General features: G+C 48.0%; 1 protein-coding gene across 1 annotated transcript in view; it reads left to right on the top strand.

The window, feature by feature from the left end:
- ccne1 (cyclin E1) overlaps nucleotides 1–26,444 on the top strand; it is a 50,024-nt gene that overhangs the window by 16,417 nt on the left and 7,163 nt on the right. The window contains exons 7-9 of the mRNA XM_084307625.1: nucleotides 18,519–18,665; nucleotides 23,976–24,071; nucleotides 25,788–25,922. Of these exons, the coding sequence (XP_084163751.1) occupies nucleotides 18,519–18,665; nucleotides 23,976–24,071; nucleotides 25,788–25,922 (378 nt within the window). The remainder of the gene's footprint in view (nucleotides 1–18,518; nucleotides 18,666–23,975; nucleotides 24,072–25,787; nucleotides 25,923–26,444) is intronic.

Below are 26,444 nucleotides of genomic sequence, written 5' to 3'. Positions count from 1 at the left end.
CCGCCGTCTAGCTGGATGCAGCCGGTATTGCACTTTGGCGATCTCAGACTCATTCCCTATGGTAACACCAAGGTCCCTGGATGAATAATGAATAAAAATATCGAATAAAGGAATAAACGACCAAAACCCGAGATATCTCGGGTCTGGCAATTAGAGTTAAAGAGGGGCAAAAAGCCTGCATCACATTCACAGCCTACCCTTAATGGGTTTCATTTAGTTATTTCTTAGGATTTTGTTGTGGGGGGGCGGGGGGTCGGCTAGAGGAGGAGGGGAGGTGTCGGCTAGACGAGTGGTGGTGTCTGCTAGAGGAGTGGCGGTGTCAGCTAGAGGAGGAGGGGAGGTGTCGGCTAGAGTAGGGCTGGGCGATATAACAATAAATATTGCGATATATTTTAATAATCTATATCGAATATCGACATTTTAAAAAAAAAAATAAAAATCGTTTTTTTTTTTTTTTTTTTCCTGCAACAGGGCAGTTTTAAAACAGTGAGACAGTGGACAGACTTGTCTTTCTTGCCTGCAACTTAAAGTAATGGCTTTGCTTGTCCAAATGACAATACTGACCAAATTGAGATTTATTTTTCTCTTGTCCATTTATTTTGTTTGCTTTCTAATTTAAAATACAGTTTGAAACCGTCTGTACACAGTAGGCTATGTGTGCTAGCAGAACTAGATTCCAGTCACGAGTCATGGTGCACATGTGCGGTGGTTTGTCCACCAAAAAAGCGCCAAAAGATAAACTAGCAGAGCCAGAACTGTTCAACTCCCCTGGAGCCACAGCCAGCAGAGAAGCCGGTTTACTTTAGCTTTTAAACCAGCTGCAGCCTGAGAACTGGAGTGTGAGGGGTTGTAACACTAAAGAAGGCGGCAACGACAAAGAATTGCTGCAAAATAAACATACATCTGTTGTTTAAATTCTTTTTTCTTTTTTCTTTTTTTTAATACTAGAGGAGAAGGGGAGGTGTCGGCTAGAGGAGGAGGGCAGGTGTCGGCCTTGAGGAGGAGGGGAGGTGTCGGCTAGAGGAGGAGGGGAGGTGTCGGCTAGAGGAGGAGGGGAGGTGTCGGCTAGAGGAGGAGGGGAGGTGTCAGCTAGAGGAGGAGTGGAGGTGTCGGCTAGAGGAGGAGGGGAGGTGTCGGCTAGAGGAGGAGGGGAGGTGTCGGCTAGAGGAGGGGAGGTGTCGGCTAGAGGAGGGGAGGTGTCGGCTAGAGGAGGAGGGGAGGTGTCAGCTAGAGGAGGAGGGGAGGTGTCGGCTAGAGGAGGGGAGGTGTCGGCTAGAGGAGGAGGGGAGGTGTCAGCTAGAGGAGGAGGGGAGGTGTCGGCTAGAGGAGGGGAGGTGTCGGCTAGAGGAGGGGAGGTGTCGGCTAGAGGAGGGGAGGTGTCGGCTAGAGGAGGAGGGGAGGTGTCGGCTAGAGGAGGGGAGGTGTCGGCTAGAGGAGGAGGGGAGGTGTCGGCTAGAGGAGGGGAGGTGTCGGCTAGAGGAGGAGGGGAGGTGTCAGCTAGAGGAGGAGGGGAGGTGTCGGCTAGAGGAGGGGAGGTGTCGGCTAGAGGAGGGGAGGTGTCGGCTAGAGGAGGAGGGGAGGTGTCGGCTAGAGGAGGGGAGGTGTCGGCTAGAGGAGGGAAGTTGTCGGATAGAGGAGGGGAGGTGTCGGCTAGAGGAGGGGAGGTGTCGGCTAGAGGAGGGGAGGTGTCGGCTAGAGGAGGGAAGGTGTCGGCTAGAGGAGGGGAGGTGTCGGCTAGAGGAGGAGGGGAGGTGTCGGCTAGAGGAGGGGAGGTGTCGGCTAGAGGAGGGAAGGTGTCGGCTAGAGGAGGGGAGGTGTCGGCTAGAGGAGGAGGGAAGGTGTCGGCTAGAGGAGGGGAGGTGTCGGCTAGAGGAGGGGAGGTGTCGGCTAGAGGAGGAGGGGAGGTGTCGGCTAGAGGAGGAGGGGAGGTGTCGGCTAGAGGAGGAGGGGAGGTGTCGGCTAGAGGAGGAGGGGAGGTGTCGGCTAGAGGAGGAGGGGAGGTGTTGGCTAGAGGAGGAGGGGAGGTGTCGGCTAGAGGAGGGGAGGTGTCGGCTAGAGGAGGGGAGGTGTCGGCTAGAGGAGGAGGGGAGGTGTCGGCTAGAGGAGGAGGGGAGGTGTCGGCTAGAGGAGGGGAGGTGTCGGCTAGAGGAGGAGGGGAGGTGTCGGCCTTGAGGAGGGAAGGTGTCGGCTAGAGGAGGAGGGGAGGTGTCGGCTAGAGGAGGAGGGGAGGTGTCAGCTAGAGGAGGAGGGGAGGTGTCAGCTAGAGGAGGAGTGGAGGTGTCGGCTAGAGGAGGAGGGGAGGTGTCGGCTAGAGGAGGAGGGGAGGTGTCAGCTAGAGGAGGAGTGGAGGTGTCGGCTAGAGGAGGGAAGGTGTCGGCTAGAGGAGGGGAGGTGTCGGCTAGAGGAGGGGAGGTGTCGGCTAGAGGAGGGGAGGTGTCGGCTAGAGGAGGGGAGGTGTCGGCTAGAGGAGGGGAGGTGTCGGCTAGAGGAGGAGGGGAGGTGTCGGCTAGAGGAGGAGGGGAGGTGTCGGCTAGAGGAGGGGAGGTGTCGGCTAGAGGAGGGGAGGTGTCGGCTAGAGGAGGAGGGAAGGTGTCGGCTAGAGGAGGAGGGGAGGTGTCGGCTAGAGGAGGGGAGGTGTCGGCTAGAGGAGGAGGGGAGGTGTCGGCTAGAGGAGGAGGGGAGGTGTCGGCTAGAGGAGGAGGGGAGGTGTCGGCTAGAGGAGGAGGGGAGGTGTCGGCTAGAGGAGGAGGGGAGGTGTCGGCCTTGAGGAGGGAAGGTGTCGGCTAGAGGAGGGGAGGTGTCGGCTAGAGGAGGAGGGGAGGTGTCGGCTAGAGGAGGAGGGGAGGTGTCGGCTAGAGGAGGGGAGGTGTCGGCTAGAGGAGGAGGGGAGGTGTCGGCCTTGAGGAGGGAAGGTGTCGGCTAGAGGAGGAGGGGAGGTGTCGGCTAGAGGAGGAGGGGAGGTGTCAGCTAGAGGAGGAGGGGAGGTGTCAGCTAGAGGAGGAGTGGAGGTGTCGGCTAGAGGAGGAGGGGAGGTGTCGGCTAGAGGAGGAGGGGAGGTGTCAGCTAGAGGAGGAGTGGAGGTGTCGGCTAGAGGAGGAGGGGAGGTGTCGGCTAGAGGAGGAGGGGAGGTGTCGGCTAGAGGAGGAGGGGAGGTGTCGGCTAGAGGAGGAGGGGAGGTGTCAGCTAGAGGAGGAGGGGAGGTGTCAGCTAGAGGAGGAGTGGAGGTGTCAGCTAGAGGAGGAGGGGAGGTGTCGGCTAGAGGAGGAGTGGAGGTGTCAGCTAGAGGAGGAGGGGAGGTGTCGGCTAGAGGAGGAGGGGAGGTGTCGGCTAGAGGAGGAGGGGAGGTGTCGGCCTTGAGGAGGGAAGGTGTCGGCTAGAGGAGGGGAGGTGTCGGCTAGAGGAGGAGGGGAGGTGTCGGCTAGAGGAGGGGAGATGTCTGCTAGAGGAGGGGAGGTGTCAGCTAGAGGAGGAGGGGAGATGTCTGCTAGAGGAGGGGAGATGTCTGCTAGAGGAGGGGAGATGTCTGCTAGAGGAGGGGAGGTGTCGGCTAGAGGAGGAGGGGAGGTGTCGGCTAGAGGAGGGGAGGTGTCGGCTAGAGGAGGGGAGGTGTCGGCTAGAGGAGGAGGGGAGATGTCTGCTAGAGGAGGGGAGATGTCTGCTAGAGGAGGAGAGGAGATGTCTGCTAGAGGAGGGGAGGTGTCGGCTAGAGGAGGGGAGGAGATGTCTGCTAGAGGAGGGGAGGTGTCGGCTAGAGGAGGAGAGGAGATGTCTGCTAGAGGAGGGGAGGTGTCGGCTAGAGGAGGGGAGGTGTCGGCTAGAGGAGGAGGGGAGATGTCTGCTAGAGGAGGGGAGATGTCTGCTAGAGGAGGGGAGGTGTCGGCTAGAGGAGGGGAGGTGTCGGCTAGAGGAGGGGAGGTGTCGGCTAGAGGAGGGGAGGTGTCGGCTAGAGGAGGGGAGGTGTCAGCTAGAGGAGGAGGGGAGATGTCTGCTAGAGGAGGGGAGATGTCTGCTAGAGGAGGGGAGGTGTCGGCTAGAGGAGGGGAGGTGTCTGCTAGAGGAGGAGAGCTGTCTGCTAGAGGAGTGGAGGTGTCGGCTAGAGGAGGGGAGATGTCTGCTAGAGGAGGGGAGATGTCTGCTAGAGGAGGGGAGGTGTCTGCTAGAGGAGGAGAGCTGTCTGCTAGAGGAGTGGAGGTGTCGGCTAGAGGAGTAGAGGTGTCAGCTAGAGGAGGAGGGAAGGTGTCGGCTAGAGGAGGGGAGATGTCTGCTAGAGGAGGGGAGATGTCTGCTAGAGGAGGGGAGGTGTCTGCTAGAGGAGGAGAGCTGTCTGCTAGAGGAGTGGAGGTGTCGGCCTTGAGGAGGGAAGGTGTCGGCTAGAGGAGGGGAGGTGTCGGCTAGAGGAGGAGGGGAGGTGTCGGCTAGAGGAGGGGAGATGTCTGCTAGAGGAGGGGAGGTGTCAGCTAGAGGAGGAGGGGAGATGTCTGCTAGAGGAGGGGAGATGTCTGCTAGAGGAGGGGAGATGTCTGCTAGAGGAGGGGAGATGTCTGCTAGAGGAGGGGAGGTGTCGGCTAGAGGAGGAGGGGAGGTGTCGGCTAGAGGAGGGGAGGTGTCGGCTAGAGGAGGGGAGGTGTCGGCTAGAGGAGGAGGGGAGATGTCTGCTAGAGGAGGGGAGATGTCTGCTAGAGGAGGAGAGGAGATGTCTGCTAGAGGAGGGGAGGTGTCGGCTAGAGGAGGGGAGGAGATGTCTGCTAGAGGAGGGGAGGTGTCGGCTAGAGGAGGAGAGGAGATGTCTGCTAGAGGAGGGGAGGTGTCGGCTAGAGGAGGGGAGGTGTCGGCTAGAGGAGGAGGGGAGATGTCTGCTAGAGGAGGGGAGATGTCTGCTAGAGGAGGGGAGGTGTCGGCTAGAGGAGGGGAGGTGTCGGCTAGAGGAGGGGAGGTGTCGGCTAGAGGAGGGGAGGTGTCGGCTAGAGGAGGGGAGGTGTCAGCTAGAGGAGGAGGGGAGATGTCTGCTAGAGGAGGGGAGATGTCTGCTAGAGGAGGGGAGGTGTCGGCTAGAGGAGGGGAGGTGTCTGCTAGAGGAGGAGAGCTGTCTGCTAGAGGAGTGGAGGTGTCGGCTAGAGGAGGGGAGATGTCTGCTAGAGGAGGGGAGATGTCTGCTAGAGGAGGGGAGGTGTCTGCTAGAGGAGGAGAGCTGTCTGCTAGAGGAGTGGAGGTGTCGGCTAGAGGAGTAGAGGTGTCAGCTAGAGGAGGAGGGAAGGTGTCGGCTAGAGGAGGGGAGATGTCTGCTAGAGGAGGGGAGATGTCTGCTAGAGGAGGGGAGGTGTCTGCTAGAGGAGGAGAGCTGTCTGCTAGAGGAGTGGAGGTGTCGGCTAGAGGAGGGGAGGTGTCAGCTAGAGGAGGAGGGGAGATGTCTGCTAGAGGAGTGGAGGTGTCTGCTAGAGGAGGAGAGCTGTCGGCTAGAGCAGGGGTTCCCAAACTTTTCAGGCCGCGACCCCCACTATTATAGGAGGTAAAAAAATTATTATAATTATATTTTTTTTTATATAAATGGAAATGTATGGTTGAAACATGCAAACGTTCAAACACACACACTAATAAGCATTGGAGGCTTTTAACCAGGGCCGGACTGGGGAAATCATTCAGGCCAGGAAATATAGTGCAAAATATAGCCCCAGTCAGGCCACTTTTTAAGCAGGGGGTCTGGGGGTCCCCCACCAGGAAATGTTTTGTTACAAAGACTTAATTTCCTGCATTCTGGTGCAGGATTTTTTTTATTTGTACCCTTTAAATGCCAGTGTTTGTGATGGCATCACAAATTATTGTTAAAAAACAGGCTAGCATATGTATGATTAGCAACAACACTGATTTTGATGGATTTTCTGTTTTTTTGTAATGTCAGATTGAAAAAAATACAATATTTTATTCAATTTCAACCCTGATCATAACACCACATATTCATTTTATAATTCTAACCCTTTAAATGTGTGTGATGGCATATATTTGCAATATATCAAATGCAAAGTAGATTTTTTGGGGGGGATTATTACAGGCTAGCGTAGGCCTGCCGCGATAAGCAATAAATCGATTAATTGCCGCGATAATTAAAAGTAATGCAATGATTTTGACGGGCGCGATTAATTGCTATTTGCGCCTTGTCAGTCACTGTCCGTGTGGGGGGCCGCTGGCCTTACTACAGAGCACAGCATGAATGAATGAATGAAAACTTTATTTAACAGATTGCAGAATGGGTACAATACAGTACGGCTCAATACATACAATTGTTAAGGGGATACAGACCTGAGAAAGACGTTTGTCTTGTTTCCATCAGGGTCCCCCATTTTCAATTCATATAGATGACGCTCCGTGGGGCAGTAGCAACGCCACATATAGCTTAACTACATTTCTCAATGGTGTTGCTCCTTTTAACCAAGTAGCGTTATTTATAGTGTAACGTTAGCTATTTTTAGACCCAAGTAGTTACTCGCTACTGCCCGGAGAAACTGGACTGCTAAATAAAGATGAAAGATCGAGTGTTGATTCTCATTCAAAGCTAACAACATTAGCTAACAAACGAAATACAACGTATAGCATAGCTACAACACAGAATAACGTTAATACAATTACATGCATCATTGTTTACAATGAACGGGTGGGGCTAGTCAAAGGACTGGACACGGGGACAAGTTAAACATGAATTCATTTATTATAACGTAGTAGTTTCGAGTCGTGCTGCAGTGCCTACGCGCCACAGCTATTCTATTATATACTGCTTTGACGCTTCCTCCTCATCGTTGATTGCCTGTAGTAGCTGCATCTAACGTTAGTAGCTAACGTTAAAACTAACCTAAAGTTAGTTGTTCACCAACAATCTCAATATTTGTTTTATCATTAGCTCAAAAACACAACCGGACGAGACAAGTTGGCCGCTCATAGGTGGCGGTGCCGCTAGGATAATAACAACAGTACTTCCGGTCCGGTCGGTGGGCTTCAAAATAAAAGTCTAAACACCGGAAAAGACGGAGCGGTGGGCTTCAAAATAAAAGTTTTGGGAAATAAATTTCTCAAAAAAAAATTCTCTAACCGGTCGCAATAATATCGCTTATCGCGATATTTTCGGGGGCAATTAATCGCCCAGCAAAATGTGTTATCGTGGCAGGCCTAGGCTAGCGTGTGTCAATGATTAGCAACAACAGTTTTTTGTAAGGGTCCCGCCTCCACCAATCACATGCGGCTCCCTTTGTGTGAGCGCGAGAGAGAGAGAGAGATTTTTATTTTATTTAACATTTATTTTACCAGGTAGTCACTTGAGATCAAACTTGTGAGTTGCAGTGGTCTCCTGGTTGTTCCCCACCTAGGTTATCTAACTATTGCGCTGCTGCAACTAGAAACACTGGCCTGGCCTGCTTCTGAGGGGGCTTTCTCACTCAGCCTTTTGTATCGAATCACCGTCCCGGAGCACGGGGGGCGGGAGTGTTCTCACTCACCCCTTTTGGGGTGCGAAACGGCGCTGATTCGTTTCACCCCCCGCTGAACGGGATCAGCTGGCAGAGGTGGTCTCGGATTCGGCCCCCGGGAGAACAGGGGGTGTGGCTTTGCGAGCTTGTACCTTTTCACGGGCGTGGCGCCTGGTGCTGACATAACGTCATAAATTGTTTGCCATTGCTATGTCTATACATTGTTCGAATGCATTTATTTCTATTAGACCAGTGGTGCCCAACCAGTCGGCCGTGGTCGACCAGTAGATCAATGACATGCAATATAATTGCCACAAGCGATGGGATAATGTTAGCTTCTGAACAGGCTAGCTAACTAGCGTTAGCTGTTAGCCATTGCTGTATACTATACTTTCTTGTTCGAATGCATTTTATTTCTATTAGACCAGTGGTGCCCAACCAGTCGGCCGTGGTCGACCAGTAGATCGCTCAAAACGCTCAAAAGCGGACTCTACAACACCACCCATTCGTGATAAAATGGGGTGGGTTATATTGACAAGGCTTGACAACAGAGGTTCAAATATAACTTCATATTTATTGGCAATTTGTTCATTTTATATCAACATCCAGAGTCCGCAGTCGTGTTAAGACATTCCCGTTTACATTTTCGGTCGACCAGTAGATCAATGACATTCAATATAATCGATGCGAGCAATGTTACTAGTAAAAGGTTAAGCTAACTAGCGGTAGCCGTTAGCTTAGCGTTATTGTTAACCCTGCAAAACGATCAAAAGCGGACTCTACAACAGAGTTCCATTCGTGAGAAAAGGGGGGTGGGTTATATTGACAAGGCTTGACAACAGAGGTTCAAATATAACTTCATATTTATTAGTTATTTGTTTCTTTATATCAACATCCATTCTCCAGTCTCCGTGTTAACACTTCCTGTGTTTACATTTCGAGCGTGACATCATCGACTACGGCAAGCTTACAAGCTCAAAACGCAAACCGTAAACAAAACCCAGAGCGCACCCAGACTGAAGTGTGTACACAAACTAGAGGGGGGAGAGGGGGGGGGGGGGAGTTCGCATCAGATCTCGGCACGGGCGGAACGGAACGAAATAGAAACGAATAGAGTGAGTGAGAAAGGGCCCTGAGTTCAGTGGCCTGACTGCATAAAACAAAATTTAGATTTTTTTTTATCATCTGGCGACCCCCCGCGGCGGCTCGCGACCCCCACTTTGGGAACCCCTGGGCTAGAGGAGGGGAGGTGTCAGCTAGAGGAGGGGAGGTGTCGGCTAGAGGAGGGGAGGTGTCAGCTAGAGGAGGGAAGGTGTCGGCTAGAGGAGGGGAGGTGTCAGCTAGAGGAGGGGAGGTGTCGGCTAGAGGAGGGGAGGTGTCAGCTAGAGGAGGAGGGGAGGTGTCGGCTAGAGGAGGGGAGGTGTCGGCTAGAGGAGGGGAGGTGTCAGCTAGAGGAGGGGAGGTGTCGGCTAGAGCAGGGGTTCCCAAACTTTTCAGGCCGGGGCCCAGAAAATAAGGCGTCAGAGAGCCGCGGCCCAATGCACATCGTCTGGCTTTTTTTTTTTTTTTTTTTGTCATGCAACCGATTTTTTAAGCCAAATATCACTTCAATCCTATTAAGTTAGTTCAAGTTAGTTATTCATTTATATGTGCTATTTATGAGAGGGCTAACTTGTTGCAAAATAATAATGATAATAATAATAGCCTCATTAAAATACTATTGTTGCTTCGGTTGTTTTCAGCGTTTTATGTGCATAATCTGTTATTTAGTTTGAAATGTTCGTTGAAATAAGTAGATTTTTCGTTTTTGTTTATTTATTAAGTTAATATAAAACCATATAGTCACATTTTAGAATACTATAGAATAGAATTTTAGAATACAACTAGAAACACTGTCCTGGCCTGCTTCTAAGTTCAGTGGCCTGACAAAAAAAATAATAAAACAAAAATAATAATAAAAAAAAAAAAAATTTAATTTTTTTTAATTTTTTTTAATTTTTTTTTAAAATCATCTCGCGGCCCATCCGTGGCTGCTCGCGGCCCACCTTTGGGTCGCGACCCCGACTTTGGGAACCACTGGGCTAGAGGAGGGGAGGTGTCAGCTAGAGGAGGGAAGGTGTCGGCTAGAGGAGGGGAGGTGTCAGCTAGAGGAGGGGAGGTGTCAGCTAGAGGAGGGGAGGTGTCGGCTAGAGGAGGGGAGGTGTCAGCTAGAGGAGGGGAGGTGTCGGCTAGAGGAGGGAAGGTGTCGGCTAGAGGAGGGGAGGTGTCAGCTAGAGGAGGGGAGGTGTCAGCTAGAGGAGGAGTAGAGGTGTCAGCTAGAGGAGGAGTAGAGGTGTCAGCTAGAGGAGGAGTAGAGGTGTCAGCTAGAGGAGGAGTAGAGGTGTCAGCTAGAGGAGGGGAGGTGTCAGCTAGAGGAGGAGTAGAGGTGTCAGCTAGAGGAGGAGTAGAGGTGTCAGCTAGAGGAGGGGAGGTGTCGGCTAGAGGAGGGGAGGTGTCGGCTAGAGGAGGGAAGGTGTCAGCTAGAGGAGTGGAGGTGTCAGCTAGAGGAGGAGTAGAGGTGTCAGCTAGAGGAGGAGGGGAGGTGTCAGCTAGAGGAGGGGAGGTGTCAGCTAGAGGAGGAGTAGAGGTGTCAGCTAGAGGAGGAGTAGAGGTGTCAGCTAGAGGAGGGGAGGTGTCAGCTAGAGGAGTAGAGGTGTCAGCTAGAGGAGGAGTAGAGGTGTCAGCTAGAGGAGGAGTAGAGGTGTCAGCTAGAGGAGGAGTAGAGGTGTCAGCTAGAGGAGGAGTAGAGGTGTCAGCTAGAGGAGGAGTAGAGGTGTCAGCTAGAGGAGGGGAGGTGTCGGCTAGAGGAGGGGAGGTGTCGGCTAGAGGAGTAGAGGTGTCAGCTAGAGGAGGAGTAGAGGTGTCAGCTAGAGGAGGAGTAGAGGTGTCAGCTAGAGGAGGAGTAGAGGTGTCAGCTAGAGGAGGAGTAGAGGTGTCAGCTAGAGGAGTAGAGGTGTCAGCTAGAGGAGGAGTAGAGGTGTCAGCTAGAGGAGGAGTAGAGGTGTCAGCTAGAGGAGTAGAGGTGTCAGCTAGAGGAGGAGTAGAGGTGTCAGCTAGAGGAGGTGTCGGCTAGAGGAGGAGTAGAGGTGTCAGCTAGAGGAGGTGTCGGCTAGAGGAGGAGGGGAGGTGATGACGTAAATATCATCGACCATGAAATTGTCTATTTGCATAATAATTCATGATCGACGCATCATATTGTTACTTGTATGTGCCTTTTGTGGTGGAGATAGCAGACGTTCAAAGTCATAACATGCGCAACGTATAATCTAACTAGTGCGCAATGAATCACATTAAAAATATAAATAACTTCTCTTGGACCACTATTCGTGATTCTGCTTAGAGCCAGTGTGCGTTTCGCTCGCATTATAACTTCCACGTTTCACGTCAACTCCAGCTCTAAGGGAGGGGCTGAGCCCGATACAAAATAATCTGGTAAGATTATAATCAATAACAATAATTGTTAGTTGCAGCCCTATCGGGCATACATATATACACACTTGGAGAACAGGTATATTTTCATTCCTGTGAGTCCAGATTAGACTCTTTCTAACCACTAGTGCTGCTAAAACACACACAAACTGGTATTTTACAGGTGTCGCCATCCTCAAACCCATAAAACAGCTCTTCAAAAGAGCCCTCAAGGTCCTCGACAAAAAGTCTCTTTAACTCCGTCTGTTCCAACAACGAGTCTACTCGTTATTGGGCGCCATGCGTTGAACGCCAACAACGAGTAAACTCGTTATTAGATCGTTTGATCTTTTTCCTTTGATCCCCGCTCTACAGACTTGCGCGCTGAATCACTTTGGCACAGCCACATATGCTGGAACTGCAATGCCGATCGAATCTCACCAGATATGGGCGGTTAGGTGGCATAGCGGAGATTGCGCTCGTCACCAACGCAGGAGACGCTGGGTTCGAGCCCAGCTCTCTGCGTTGCTACCAGCTTGGCTGGCCGTTCATACTAATACAATTGGCAGTATTAGGGGGTGGGAAAGCTGGCGGGTGGGAATCTGACGTTGTGGACAGCGACGCCTACAGGTCAGGTCTCGGCGCTTGCTAAGCGGGGCAGGACTTGGTGGAGATAGCGGGCCCTCCCATGCGTTACACTCCACCAATGAGAGTCCTCGCTGCCAAGTGGAAAGAGCGTCACTGGCTTGACGGCGCACGTCTCGGAGGAAGCGTGCGTTCGACATCGGGACGCCTGTACGTTAATGCCAAGCAAGCAGTGCAAAAATGCTTCCGCATTCGTCACCGCACGCTAGTGCGGTAAAGCGCCCTTCTTTTCAGACAAATGCTACCGTGCGTGCACCGGCGGCGGCGTGCTCGCTCAGGTGCGTGCGTGCGCCGGCGTGCTCGCGCGAGGTGCCCGCGCATGCGCACTTGGTTCGACACGAGCGGAGCTCAATATATATAAGTCACCGCCCCTTATTCAGTATCTAGCAATAGCTCAATTGGCAAGGACACATGGCTGTGGATCCTATGGCTTGTTTGCTGGCGAGTTCGAATCCCATCGAAAATATTTTTTAACGTGATTTTTTTAACGTGATTTTTTTTTAACGTGTATTCTTTCGCCGGTTAAGGTTAGGCATGGTTAAGGTTAAGGTTAAGGTTAGGCATTGTTTCGGAGTTGGTTAAGGTTAGAACGGTTAAGTTTAGGCGCTGTTAAGGAGCTGGTTAAGGTTAGAGTTTGTCAAAGAGAATGGCAATATAATTTCTATGGTTAAGGTTAGGCATGGTTAAGGTTAAGGTTAAGGTTAGGCATTGTTTCGGAGTTGGTTAAGGTTAGAACGGTTAAGTTTAGGCGTTGTTAAGGAGCTGGTTAAGGTTAGAGTTTGTCAAAGAGAATGGCAATAGACAGCCTATTTCCGCGCGACCTGGGCGCTGGGCGGCGGAAAATGAAAGGCGCATTACTGCATGCCACTACGGTAAATTTTTGCACTGCTTGCTTGGCATAAAGCTACACGCCATCGGGACACCCTTGTACCGACTCGTGGGGGAACATGCGTACAACAACCAGGTAGGGGAGGGGGGGAATTGGCACAACGACAAAAATTGGGACGGGGAGAAAATCAGAGAAAAATAGGAGAAGGAGAAGGTAAAAAAAAAAAAAAATCTCACCATATGGCAGTATCGTCTACCATTTGAACTCGGATAGTCTAGTTCAGACGGTGTCTGTCAATGATCGCTTCCTGTCCTGACTCGCTCTGTGGCGGAGGAGCTCTTCCAAAGCAATCGCAAGCAGATCCGCTCGCCTCAAAATCGCGATCGCAGGTGCGATCATTGGAATTATTCTTTTTGGATGACCTTCTGGCTAAGGTAAGAACCCCCTATGTCTATTTTACCAAACGTGGAACATGTTTATGTAACGATCACAGTGGTTTACTGTACCGGTCATAAACAAGGCTTTTTCTAACGATCGGATTTTTGGGGTAAGACCTTGAGATTTGGGGGTTCAGGGAATCAACCAGAACCATTCAGGCTTATTGCACATAAAGCGTTCAGCGTGTAATAAACTACAAACTACAGTGTGTAGAAACGAACTCCTTTTTACATGCTGTACTGCAAATAGTGTGTCAAATGAGCCATACCATTTTCCCCATAGCTATAATATAGAATATACAAATAGCTCCACAAAGATCATGAATTATCGCGAAAACAGTCACGAAAAGCTGGCCTACTGACCGCAGGATGCGTGGCAGAGAGTTAAAATCATCACTGTCATAATAAATACAGTTTTCTTAGTTTAGCTAATTTCAAGTCGTTCAAACAGGTCTGTATCATTTCTATTCCCCCCCCCCCCCCCCCCCCTGGGAGAATTCATAAAAAGAAAGTCTGATCGTGGTCATAGGATTAGGTCGGCCTCTAGAGAGGATTGCGAGGTGCAGCGCAGACGCACCACTTTTGGTCAGAATGTCTCGTCAGTGCAGGGAAGTATGTTGGAACGCCCTGCCCAACCATATCCATCATGCAGACACCCTCATCATTTAAAAAAAAGCCCTAAAAACACACCTTCAAGCCTTGAACTCCTCCCTCTCTCACCTTTTATATAATTAAAAAAAAAAATTTTCTCTACTAAAACTATTGTTTGTTATGCTCTGTAAAGTGTCTTTGAGCATTCGGAAAAGCGCTATACAAATTTGATGTATTATTATGTTGTGGAACAGTTTACCTACCACCATTCGAGCATGTCTAACCTTTACTACTTTTAAACTCAAAGTAAATATTTTTTTATAAAATAAAATGGTTTCTAGAACACTAAGCATGTGACCATATATAGGACCTTTATGGTCTTGGTCCTTTTAGCTTTGTAGCCATGTTTTTGTAAATGATTGTTCTTTTGTTTTAACATGTTTTTGTATTTTATTTGTTTTATGTTTGGGGACCTCATGATGAAAATGAGCATCTCTTGCTTGCTAAATCATGTGTATTTACAGTGCATTATTGTCCATTAATACATGTTGTCCCTTCCAAATAAATTAAATTAAATGAGATACAGCATCCTGATGTGATGATCATGTTGTTGATGTTATTGACTCCACCGCAATATGTGAAACGACTTCATAATCTTAATTCCTTCTATGGAACCATGTAAACAAACTGATTGGTATTGATGGACGGGAGAGTGTTCACTTCCCCATCCAGATTTCTCCTGCCATTCCAGGGGGTCCAACCGGCGACCTTCCACTAAGGCTGCGATTACATTAGGGCCATTTCATTTCAGAACGCTGCGTATTGGCAGGCAAGTTAGAGTTAAGTTAGACGTTGTTTTGTCTCGTCTACTATATACATGTAGTACAATGCCAAAGCAGTAGGTGGCGATGTAGTTCAAACATGAAGGCCATTTTCAACCAATCAGAAAAGGTTGAACACGTCACTACACTTCCTGCTAAAAAAACAACAAAGTCACCATCTTTAACCCTTTAATCGCCAAGGACGACTTAACACGTCATTCTCCGCCATGCGTAATCTGCCAATGATGTCGTACAGCGTCTTTGAGATCAATATTTCAAAAATCTGTCATGGCAATCATATTTCACCCACGGAGACTTGAGATCTCCTGTAGATCTCCTCTCAACTCTCCAACGGTTCAAGACTGCCATCTGGTGGCCGATCGGCTAATCGCCAAAACCGGAAGTGACGCGCCGGAAGTGGTGCTCGCCCATATTTCGTCCGGGCACTCGCTATCGCGGGCGGGACTCCATCTTGATACACTGGACATCGATCGGTTGCAAATAACTTGATAAACAACATGATTTGGACGCATATAGTATTATACAACCTGGAAATGGATCGCATATATCAACATCCCATAATAGCGATCTTTCTGCTCCACGCTGATCACCCAACGTTCAGAGGAAGCCGCGGTGAGTTTCAGCGTGTTTGATTATTATTAACCGTATAATCTGCTCTGATATATATATCGCCCATACTACATGAATCATTTAACGTCGGCCACAGACTTATAAACCCCCCCCCCCCCCTCCGTATAAACCCCCCCCCCCCCCCCCCCCCCCCCTCCGGTCACCAGCAGATGATGAGGCATGACGTTTAGGACCTTGTACAATTGACATTTTTTATCTGACGTCAATCGGTATCAAACTACATTTGATGATCGAATGTATGTATTTGTGGCTATAACTCACGTTCTATGGAATGCTGCAGAAAACGATAAAAACATATTTATACTTTAGACCATATTTTAGTATGAATGTGTGAATGAAAAAGTAGAACGTTGCTACATCCTAAACGATAGATACTTGATGTTGAATGGGCCATAGTAATGTCAATTTAGCAATACAATTAAAAAAGTTATAGCCCTGCAAAGAAGGGGAACATCTCCATAGACAAATAGAGCTGGCAGAGGACGGTATAAGATCAGAATAATCCCTGGCAGATAAAGGGTTAAATGCCTCACATGAGCCATTTAGCAACTTAGCATTTATTTTTCAGTGTGCAATAAACAAAAACGGATACATTCACTGTTCTGCCAAATTTTTCTATTTTTTTTTGTAAATGTTTTTATTTTCTCTTTTTCAAAACATACATAGAACAAGACATCACAATACAATAGATTTACGGTAATAATAATAGAGACACTAACAACAATAACACTAACAATAATAACAACAGAAATGATAGTAAGAATAATAAAGACATAATATAAACTATAAAAGTACATTATCAGACATGACAAAAGACGAACAACAAAGACATGGCTCAGATATTCACATGTACACTGTATATACAGCAGAAGTGGCGGTTAGGGAGTCAGCTCCTGGTCAACGATCTGCCTCATTTGTTGATGATTTGTTGATGAAACAAAACTAACATCAACACAATTGACAGTCAAGAGCGGAGTTTAGTCTCACAAAAATATCGCCGATTTTGTTAGCTTACGTGCTAACGTGATTGGGATATGCCATTATAACAGTATAGCATTGTGGCTAGCAGAATGAATGGATGTAAACGTTATTTAACAGATTGCAGAATGGGTACAATACAGCTCAATACAAACAATTGTTAAGGGAATGCAGACTGTTGTAGTTTTGGACTGGGTTCCTTATAACAATAACTTGACAACACATGATCTTAGTTTAGCCGCAGCTACAGGCAATCTGAGGAGGACTTGGCTGATATCCTGTATAGGTCCAGCCAGGGGAGAATTTGGCGTCTGCGTCTACTACTGCGCATGGGTGTTGGGCAAGAAACGGCTCCGTATCCGGCTCGCGCAAATTACATGGCACCATTGTCGGCGAGTTTCCAAAACGAAAACACCCTTTCAGCGTTGCCACTAGGAAAACACGTTTTCCTGCCAAAACGGTGTTTCTTTTTAACTTGGACATGCAAACGTAATCATTCAAAAATACAACGTTGCTGTTTTACCCCAGTGTAACCCTGGCCTAAGGCAACGTTGCATTTTCAAATTATTTAGTTCCAAGTCGAATGGCAACAGCGTTTTAGCTGGCCCAGCGGCAACACTGAAAAGGTGTTTTCGTAGGGAGCGGCTGGGTGGCGCAGCGGACATTGCGCTCGTCACCAACGCAAGAGACACCGGGTTTGAATCCGGCTGTCAGTGTTGCCTCCGGCTTGGGCCGGCCGTCATACTAACTCAATTGGCAGAGTTAGCGGGTGGGAAGTCGAAGGGTGGTAGTCTGGTCGTTGTGAACAGCGACTCCTACAGGTCGGTTGGGGTGCCTGCACAGCAAAGTCAGGAAAATGGCAGGGGCAGTGTGAGCCTCTTACACGTTACTCCTCGCCAAATGAGAGTCCGCGCTGGCAGGTGAAAAGATGTGACAGGCTGCCTCCACATGTATCGGAGGGGACATGTGATGCAAGGCTTCTATCCTTGTAGAACCGGCCAGTGGGGGGAATATGCGAGCAACGGTCAGGACAGGGGAGGGAGAATTGGCACGAGAGGTAAATTGGGATGTGGAGAAAAATCACAGAAAAAAAAGGACGAGAAAAAGTAGAAAAAGTTGTTTTCGTTGTCAAGTCCCCTGGAACGGTGCCATCTAACCTTGCGCTGGCCGTTGTCGTTGCCGAAGTCGGGCACGTGCCCTAGACACCAACGTCCACGTTCACGTCACTGAGAAAAAAATATTTTAACTTAACCGTTCTGCTATCGGTACTCATATGCTATCGGTACTCGACAAATTATGGAGTTTTTTTCGAGGAATTTAAACGTCTCAAACTAATCTTGTTTGCCGTTTTCTCTATCTCTCTTCTCTCGTCTCTCTCTCTGTCTGCACGAGGAGCTGGGCTGTGCTTTTACACACACTCACGACTCGATTCGCTCACACATGCACATCAGGGTTTCCGTTGTCCGGTAATTACCGGTATTTGACCGGCAAAATCTGTTGAAGTCCGACATATTTAATCTCTCCGGTCTTAATGTCCGGTGAAAATAATTCCCTCTAAGCACAATTTGATTATTTAAATTGTATTAAAATAGGCTAAAATTAAATAGCCTATGCGATGCACGAAACAATCATTACATTTGTTTCATCGTTGCTTCACCAAGCAGGTATAATAATGTTGTCAGCGAGAGCTTAGTGCTGGGTTTGCGAGTGCATGTGCAGCTGCAGAGCCGGAGCTGCAGCGGCACAGTGCAGTACTCCAATTCAGCCATTGGCAATTCAGCTGTTGGGTGGGGGGCGCTGTTGAGCGGTCCCCAGATAGAGCCAGAAAACAGCTGAATCTGCTGCTCTGCAGCGCCATACTCTCGCAAGGTGAGGTGGAGAGAGTCATCACGCAAAAACACGATAATGTTGCCGTCTCTCTCTGCCAAATGTCTCAGTTCTTCGCTTGATATAATTAATACAAATGTCCAATATAACGGAATTCGTTAGCTCATAAAAATGTGATGATAACAGACTGCTGTTAATGTCGGGCGACTGCCCACAGACACCTATTTGATTTAAAGTCGGCAGCAGCACGGAGTCTCTGGACTTATTTTATTTGGAATATAATGACTGTATACACAAAAGTAGCCTAGTTTTAAGTTAAAATATTATAAATCTACATGCATTGAGGATGTCATTCTTTATATAGCCTGCCTATCAATTGTTTTTAAGTTCAATAAACTCTGACAGGAATTTCTCTCATTTGACCGGTAGATTTAAATCTACACACGCGCGCTCTGTGTTATTTGCCATAGCTACTTACTCTTATAATTATTATTATTTACTCTTGTTGTCCTGTAAAGTGACTAGCGGACACTCGCGCTCTGTGTTTATAGCTCTGTGCTCTGCTCGCGACGAGTACCTGCCCGCGCATGCTCAGTGTGGAATTCAGTGATGAATGCCTGCCCGCGCTTGCTCTCATCGTTGCTGTCTGACCTTGCCTCCGCTTCTGGCAACGAGGAGAGCTCATGAGACAACGATCATCTAACCTGAGTGTGTATTCCATGAGTGAAAATGCAATGTTGCTGTTTTCCTGTCGTGTAACCCTGGCCTCACAAGCCGGCTTCTCTAACCTTTTTAGATGTGAACTGATGGTGTCTGTCTGTGTGTGTGTGTGTGTGTGTAGGTGAGTGAGGTCTACAAGCTGCACAGGGAGACCTACCATCTGGCTCAGGACTACTTCGACCGCTTCATGGCCACGCAGACCAACGTCTTCAAGTCCACCCTGCAGCTGATAGGAATCACCTGCCTCTTCATCGCTGCCAAAGTAGAGGTAGGACACAGAGGAACGACACAGCTCTTAACACTTTGGCGACCAAAGTCCTGCGGCGATTTATAGTCCAGAGGACCGAGCTTTGTCACCAAACCGATGTACTTTCTAACAGCTATATATATACTTTATAGTATTGCTATCTGTCCATTCTCATTGTCACTTGAGTGCATAAACCGTGCCTTCATAATGGCTTAAAGAAAATAAAAATCCATCGGTTGGTTGTCATTTTATAGCGCCGTGAATATAAGGTTTATCGCAGTTTTCGCCTCGTCTTTTTTCTGGGGAGCTAGATAATAGGCTAAAGCAGTGCTTCTCAAACTTTTTCTGTCAGGCCCCCCTTTGGCGGACCAAAATATTTTGGGCCCCCCCTCGCCCCAACAAAATAGTCATGAAATGGGCCATGTTTAAATTTATTGAAATAACACCAATATCGTGACCTTTCAAATTGGCCCTATATTTTGTTTTCAGAGCTGTCATGGATGAAAAGCCAGCTTCACACAGATACTGTATGTGGTGCTGAATGGTATCAACACCTTAACTGCTGCATCATGAGATGGTGGGCCATGAGATGAGATACTTGGTACTCAGCACCACACTCTGAAACTAGCTCTCTAGGTGGTATCAGATGAGATTTCAAAGAGTTCTTCCAAGAGTTTGGATGGAGATGTGTCAGGAAGTTTTGTCTCAATGTTGTCTGTAAAGGTTTTTTTTTATCCAGAGTAACTTGGTGATCCTTTTCTGTGTTTTATTAAATAATGATTTTCAGATTTTGAGAAATGGTATTTTCATGGAGAACAGTGCAGCTGCAACAGATAGCACTTTAGTGATAATCTTCTGTAATCTAAACTTTTTTTTTCTTTTTTATATAAATCTCAAGGCCCCCCCTGTCATGCCTCTGCGCCCCCCACTTTGAGAAACACTGGGCTAAAGGCTAGTCACGTTATATCAAACGCCATTTCTGTTGTATATACGAATGAAATAAAACAAACTGCGTAGCATCCGGACTATTACAGAGCATCTATGGATGAAATGGGGGCGGTGGGGGACGGCGATTACTATTATTGATTAGCAATACAGTGTGCGTTCAAGTAGCCATTTTCACTGATCGATCACGTTGCGTTTTAAAACAAGCTCCAATCCGGCTGTAATTTGGGTGAATAGTATCCTACCATCAGCCCATGTGATCGCCGGCAGCATTTCGTCATAATACATCGCCATCTGGTAGATCGATATGTCCATTGGCTGATCATAAATCCCATTATTCCAGGCTGAAATCTGCGCTTCCAAACGTGATCAAAGATGGATGATGTTCGTTTGGGATCCAGGCTCAAATGAGACGCCCACAGACGGTACAAAAAAAATTCCCCCATCGGCCTCAATGATACTGCAGTGGAGCGATGGCGCCCCTAAGAGGATCTGGCCGGTATTGCATGTTGCCGAAATCAAATATGCGGGTAGGTCCCCAGAGTCGATCGGGGACGTTAATACGGTTATTAATATGGAATAAAACAATAACAACTTGCCACGAGTAACACGTATAAACTCGTGGCTGGTCCTTAAAGTGTTAATGATCTCCAGATATAACTTAGAACATGTTTTATGTTTAATTACAATTTGTGTATATGGTTTCCCCACCAAATTGTTCAATAAACTAGTGAAAATGGTACAGCAGCATCTCCACCTTACACTCATTGAGATGCAAGTTCTATTCATATGCAAATTGGCTGAAGCTAAAGGTGTCGAGTTGGACCATGATAGGTTTGACCTATTAGTGACATCACACATTCAACTCCGATTTCGATGAGGTACAAATAAGCTCTCCCTCTTCGGGGGAACAGTATGAAAAAGGTTCAAGACACGTTCATTATAGTCATGCCTCCAAGAGGAGTTGACCAACCAAATAAACACATTTTTAGTAGACTGGCCTGATTTCAGTCTGATGGCAACCTGGTATAATTTACATTTTGTCTTTTAGCTTTTATCCAAAGTGACTTACAAGTTCTGTACGACAAGTCAGCAGGAAGGGTACAACTCAGCTGAGTAACAATGATCAAATAATGCTGAAACTTGGGTGCTGCAGTATTGAGTGCATAGGCATAAGATTAGTATAGTAGGAGTGCATGGTAGTATAAAACGGTAAGAAGGTTCGTTTATATTTTTATTTCAGATATTGATTGAAGAAGTGTGTTCTTAGTCGACAGCGAAAGATTGGTCGGGATTCGGCTGTCCTGACTGGTGAGAAGTTCATTCCACCAATGTGGAGCTGGGACCGAGAATAGAACTCTGATAGGAGTGGGTCTGAGGCAAACGGAGGGGTCTTGAGCGTGTGTAGTTGGAGACCATTGACCGGAGGTAGGCGGGAGCCATTCCCTTCACCGCGCAATATGCCAGGTCGAGGACATTGAAGGAGGAATCTGCAGGTCTTGGTCGTTGCGGCGATGTGAGCCGAGAAGTTCAGCCGATCATCAAGAACTACACCAAGGTTCTTGGCCGTCGGGGACGAGCCCACGGCTACATTTTCCACTGTGATGGAAAGGTCGGTCAGCGGGGAGGATTTGGCCGGCAGGTGAAGCAGGTCCAAAAGAATCAGGACAGAGGCCCTTTGCTTTTGTTAAGTGAAGAGCCTCTGTGACCGCTATGAGGGCCGTCTCTGTTGAGTGACCAGTCCTGAAGCCTCACTGAATAGGGTCTAGGAGGTCATTCTGTAAGAGATGATCAGTAAGTTGGTTGGATACAGCACGTTCAAGTGATTTTAGAAAGGAAGGAGAGAAGAGAGACGGGACGATATTTGTCTGAGGGTGGGGTTCATGGTTGGATTGTTTATGAGCGGTGTGACTGGCTTGTTTTAGGGAGGTGGGGACCACCCCAGAGTTGAGGGAGGAGTTGATGGTTGCAGTTGGGAATGGGAGGATGTCTGGTGCTATGGTCTGGAGGAGTGGGGAGGGTATCTGGTCCAGCTGGCATGTAGTGGGACGGTTCAACGTTACCAGTGTCGAGGCCTCAATGTCTAATGTCTGGAGAGAAGAATGACAGGGTAAAGGATGAGGTTCTCTATTCGGCATTTGGAACAGGCGGGGGTTGGGAGAAGCGGCTGCGGATGCTCTCCACTTTTTTCTCGAAGAAAATCACAGTCTTCTGGCAGAGAGGAGGGAGGACATGGTGGCGTGCAGTTTGCGAAGGTTCTAAGCCGGGGTGTAACTGAGGGGTACAATTCCCTGACTGTATTACTAGATATGATACTTACTACCACTACCTTTGTACTTAATATTCGGCCACCCAGTACACGGCATAAATATATTATCATGAACACTCTCACGTAGATGAAACGGATCCAACACAAATGTACGAATTAGAAACAGGTCTTTATTTCTACACAGCGATGGTGTGTAGAATAAGCACTTAATCACTTAATTACATTTATGAATTGAAATAGTATGCACTTTTATGGCAAGGAGTATTCGTCGGTATATCAATAGAGAATGTCCAATCTCTGAAGGCGCAGGTGGTAAATATACGACCTGGAATAGTTAAGGAATAACAGCAATGATACTTTAATGATTATACTAGATACACTAGAGGGGGTTAATCCGGTCGCTTGTAAGCCGACAGGAGTAGGAGGGGGGGGGGGGGTAGAATCCGGCTGCCTCGTCCGGCCAAGGGTATCCCAGGTGAACCCACTGTAGTGCCGTTCAATGCGCCGGCGATCCTTGGACCACAGATGAAAGCAGGTGGACTCTTTGTGGGCCGGCTCTCTCCGGTCCACGGGGGAGAGACGTGAAGCGACCTCGTCTTGCAGAGCGTCTCCTCACCTTGCGTCCTCTCCAGGGGGGGGGGTTCCAACACACGGCAGTGTCGGGGGTCTTTATCCATGGAATAATCAAAGCATCCAAAGCATAATCCGTGCCTGGGAAGGCGGGCTGTCGTCGGTAGAATAATCCGGTATACAGGTCCACTCGCTCGTCGGCTCTGGGGCTCCTCGGGTGCAGCTTCACATAGGGTCAACCACCCTGGGTAAGCAGCCAGTTCTCTGCCCGAAACGATGGGGTACTGACTACGGTAGTATTCTCACCGCACGAAGCACTATATATTAACAGACTATTATTAGCTTAATAGACTACGTCCAACTCGACGATATAGTGCCAAATATGACTATTCAAATATTAATATACACGATGTCTCAATACCGATGGTAGGCCGAACTTGGCCTTACTCCCACACGTGGCGTCGCGGGGAGGCTTTACGTCGGTCACTCTATTGGAGGGTAAGAAACTGGACTGAAAAGGAAGTCCTACTTTAGTAGCGCAGTATATATACGCACTATGAACAAATAGTCCCATTAGTGGTGCGGTAGCCAAATTCCTACGCGGAACTAGGACTTGTTCGTACATGTCGAGCGGTACGTTTGAACTGGGTCTGAGGGGTATGGCAGCCTGGCACCAAGGTCTCGACCAATAGTAGAATGGAGGCTATTATGGGATGTTCAGTAGGCTAGAATGGATATTCAATGCATATTGTACAAGGAATATACAAGGGATATCAGGGAATATTAGAGAATATACAAATACAATTAAATATATATATATAAATAAATATATATATTCGGTTTAATCTGGCCCTTCACAACACGGGGCATCGATCTTATGTTGAAAGAAAGAAGCTTTGGCTTTAGTAATGGTTTTGGAGAAAGCTGACAAGAGGTTGTGATAGGTGGTGATGTCAGCTGTGAGGTGTGACTTCCTATACTTCCTCTCGTTCCGCTCTCAGGACCTGTCTTTCTTCTCACTGCATCAGACATGCCATGGACTGGGTGGGGAACAGCGGGCAGGCCTCTATCGGCGAGGGGACACAGCTTGTCAAAGGAGGTTGAGAGGGCTGAGGAGGGTGGAGGTTGCCATATCTGTGGGGAGGGCAGAGAGTCTCACTCAAAGGTAGAGCAGATAGGATGTCGGAGGAGAGAGTGGATGGGGATAGGGAGCGGATGTTGCGTCTGACTGTGACAAATTGGGTTGGAGTGGATGGTTCAGGGTTAAGCATAAGAGTTGGAGAGAAGGATATGAAATTATGGTCAGACAGATGGAGGGGAGTTACCGTGGCGTTAATGATGCTGGAGTTACAGGAGAATATGAGATCCAGGTAGCTGCCTGCTTTGTGAGTGGGAGGCATGACAGTGGGAGTCGGGTCAAAGGATTGTAGGAGAGAGACCACTGTCTCAACCTGCTTTCAGCCTGGTATTAGCCTGATGGCCAACACCATTATCAGTGTTTGTGTGTAGTACGAGCTGTGAGACACAATGTTTTTCTTGTTGTGCAGGAGATGTATCCTCCCAAGGTGTACCAGTTCTCCTACGTGACGGACGAGGCCTGCACAGAGGACGAGATCCTCAGCATGGAGCTCATCATAATGAAGGTAAGGGGCGTGTTGGTTTACAAGGCCTCCTTTTATACAATGTAAATGGGACTGCATTGGTAAACGGTCTGCATTTTATATAGTGCTTTTATCCAAAGCGCTTTACAACTTATGCCTAGGGCTGGGCGATATGGCCATCACGATATATCACGATAAAATGTTTCATATTGTTCGATAAGTATCGATATTTTTATTGGTATTAAAAAAAGGTAATTTTTTTTTAAATGATCATTTAAACAACAAATGTATGTTTATTTTGCAGCAATTCTTTGTCGTTGCCGCCATCTTTAGTGTTACAGCCCCTCACACTCCAGTTCTCAGGTTGCAGATGGTTTGAAAGCGAAAGTACAAAAAAAAGGTGGCTGTGGCTCCAGGGGAGTTGGAACAGTTCTGGCTCTGCTAGTTTCTTTTCTATCTTTTGTCGTTTTTTTGGTGAACAAAAAAGTATTTTAAATTAGAAAGCAAACAAAATAAATGGACAAGAGAGAAATAAATCTCAATTTGGTCAGTATTGTCATTTGGACAAGCAAAGCCATTACTTTAAGTTGCAAGAAAGACAAGCCTGTCCACTGTCTCTGGTTTTAAAACTACCCTGTTGCAGGTCACAATAAAAAAAATAAAATTATCGATATTATCGATTATTAAAATATATCGCGATTTTTATCGCCCAGCCCTACTTATGCCTCACATTCACACACACATCGATGGTGGAGGCGGCCATGCAAGATGCCAACCCACTCATTGGGAGTAGTTGGGGGTTAAGTGTCTTGCTCAAGGACACGCTACGGAGAGGAGCCGGAATCGAACTGGGGACCTTCCGATTAGCAGCTCTACCTCCTGAGCCCCTGTGGTTCCCAAACCCTGACTGTGCAGTTTTCCCTTCGTCTTCTATCACATGGCTCCTTGTGGTTTCCTGTGCTTTGAGACACAATTAATTTCTTCTTCTACACATCAAAGTAGAAAATCCCTAAACAAGCTACCAATCAGCTCTGAGAATGAATATGCAACACGGCAAGAACGTTCTTCAATCAATGTCTTTATTTTTAAATGCAGAGTTAAAGATTTATTTATTTGCGTTTTGAACAGCCATAGCTCGTCACAGATTTTAAATTAATCTTTAACTGTAGTAACGAGAGGCTATCAGGCTAATTTCGGTAGCCTTTAGCTAACCCTAAGTAGCTTGGTTTCTTAGCTGTACGCCTGGTTTGCCGGCAGAAGACATCAATCAAATGGTAAATGGACCACATTTCTATAGCGCTTTTATCCAACTTGTGCCTCTCATTCACTCACACATTCACACCGACGGTGAAGGCGACCTTGCAAGGTGCCAACCTGCTCATCGGGAGCAGTTGGGGGTTAAGTGTCTTGCTCAAGGACACCTCGACACGCTGCCCGGGAGGAGCCTGAATCGAACCGGGAACCTTCAGATTGCCAGACGATCGCTCTATTTCCTGAGCCACTGTCGCCAATTGTGCCAAAATGTTTACATCATTGGATAGGAGCACTATGTGGGTCTTCAATCATGCAAGAGTCGGGTGCTCTTTGGGACGGGTCGTTAGATCAATAGAGTGCCTAGATGTATATTTGCTTTTGTTTTGTTTTCTACTATTGCTGTTGGTTTGGATCTTGGAGAAGATCCAGTCGCGGTGTTCTGCTCGTGCCTCGTCTCCGTCCCTCGTCCTGTTGGTGTTCATAAGGCTTCTCGTTTTTGTGCAGGATCTAAGGTGGATTCTGAGCCCCCAGACCCCCATCTCCTGGCTCAACGTCTACATGCAGGTGGCCTACCTGAAGGACAGCGAGCAGCTCCTCATCCCGCGGTACCCCCAGGCCACGTTCACGCAGATCGCTGAGGTGAGCTGCCCTGATGCACATGAGCACTCGAGTTCAACATGGATAACCCTGACCATAACCATCCTGATCTGAACATGACATCATCTCCTCACTTATTGTTGCCACAACTCAACTCGTCCCTATAAGTATCGTAATTTAAATACAATTATGCACATATTACCGTTACCGTTGTGTGTGTGTGTATATGTTTATTTATTCACATGTGTAGCTGCGTGTGAATCTGTTATGGAAGAATATGTACCTGCATAATATAGGAGACTTCCTTCTGTAGCTTCAATGGTAGGAGGATTCGAGGACAATAGTAATGTGTGTATAATTGTAATTATTATATTACTATACTTATAGGGACCAGTTTTGATAATAAGTGACATATACACGGCGTACACACACACATGCACATACAGTACGCGCACACACCCTCTCTGTGCTGAGTAGATCAACATGTAGTAACTGGTAAAGAGATACCGGTCTCCTGGTTGCGTAGATGAATGTCTCTCTTCCCATCGTCGCTCCCACTCACTA

Source organism: Notolepis coatsorum, assembly GCF_963971535.1.
Source record: "Notolepis coatsorum genome assembly, chromosome: 2".
Taxonomy (NCBI): domain Eukaryota; kingdom Metazoa; phylum Chordata; class Actinopteri; order Aulopiformes; family Paralepididae; genus Notolepis; species Notolepis coatsorum.
The sequence above is the reverse complement of the archived record's forward strand: the minus strand, read 5'-3'. Positions and strand labels throughout refer to the sequence as shown.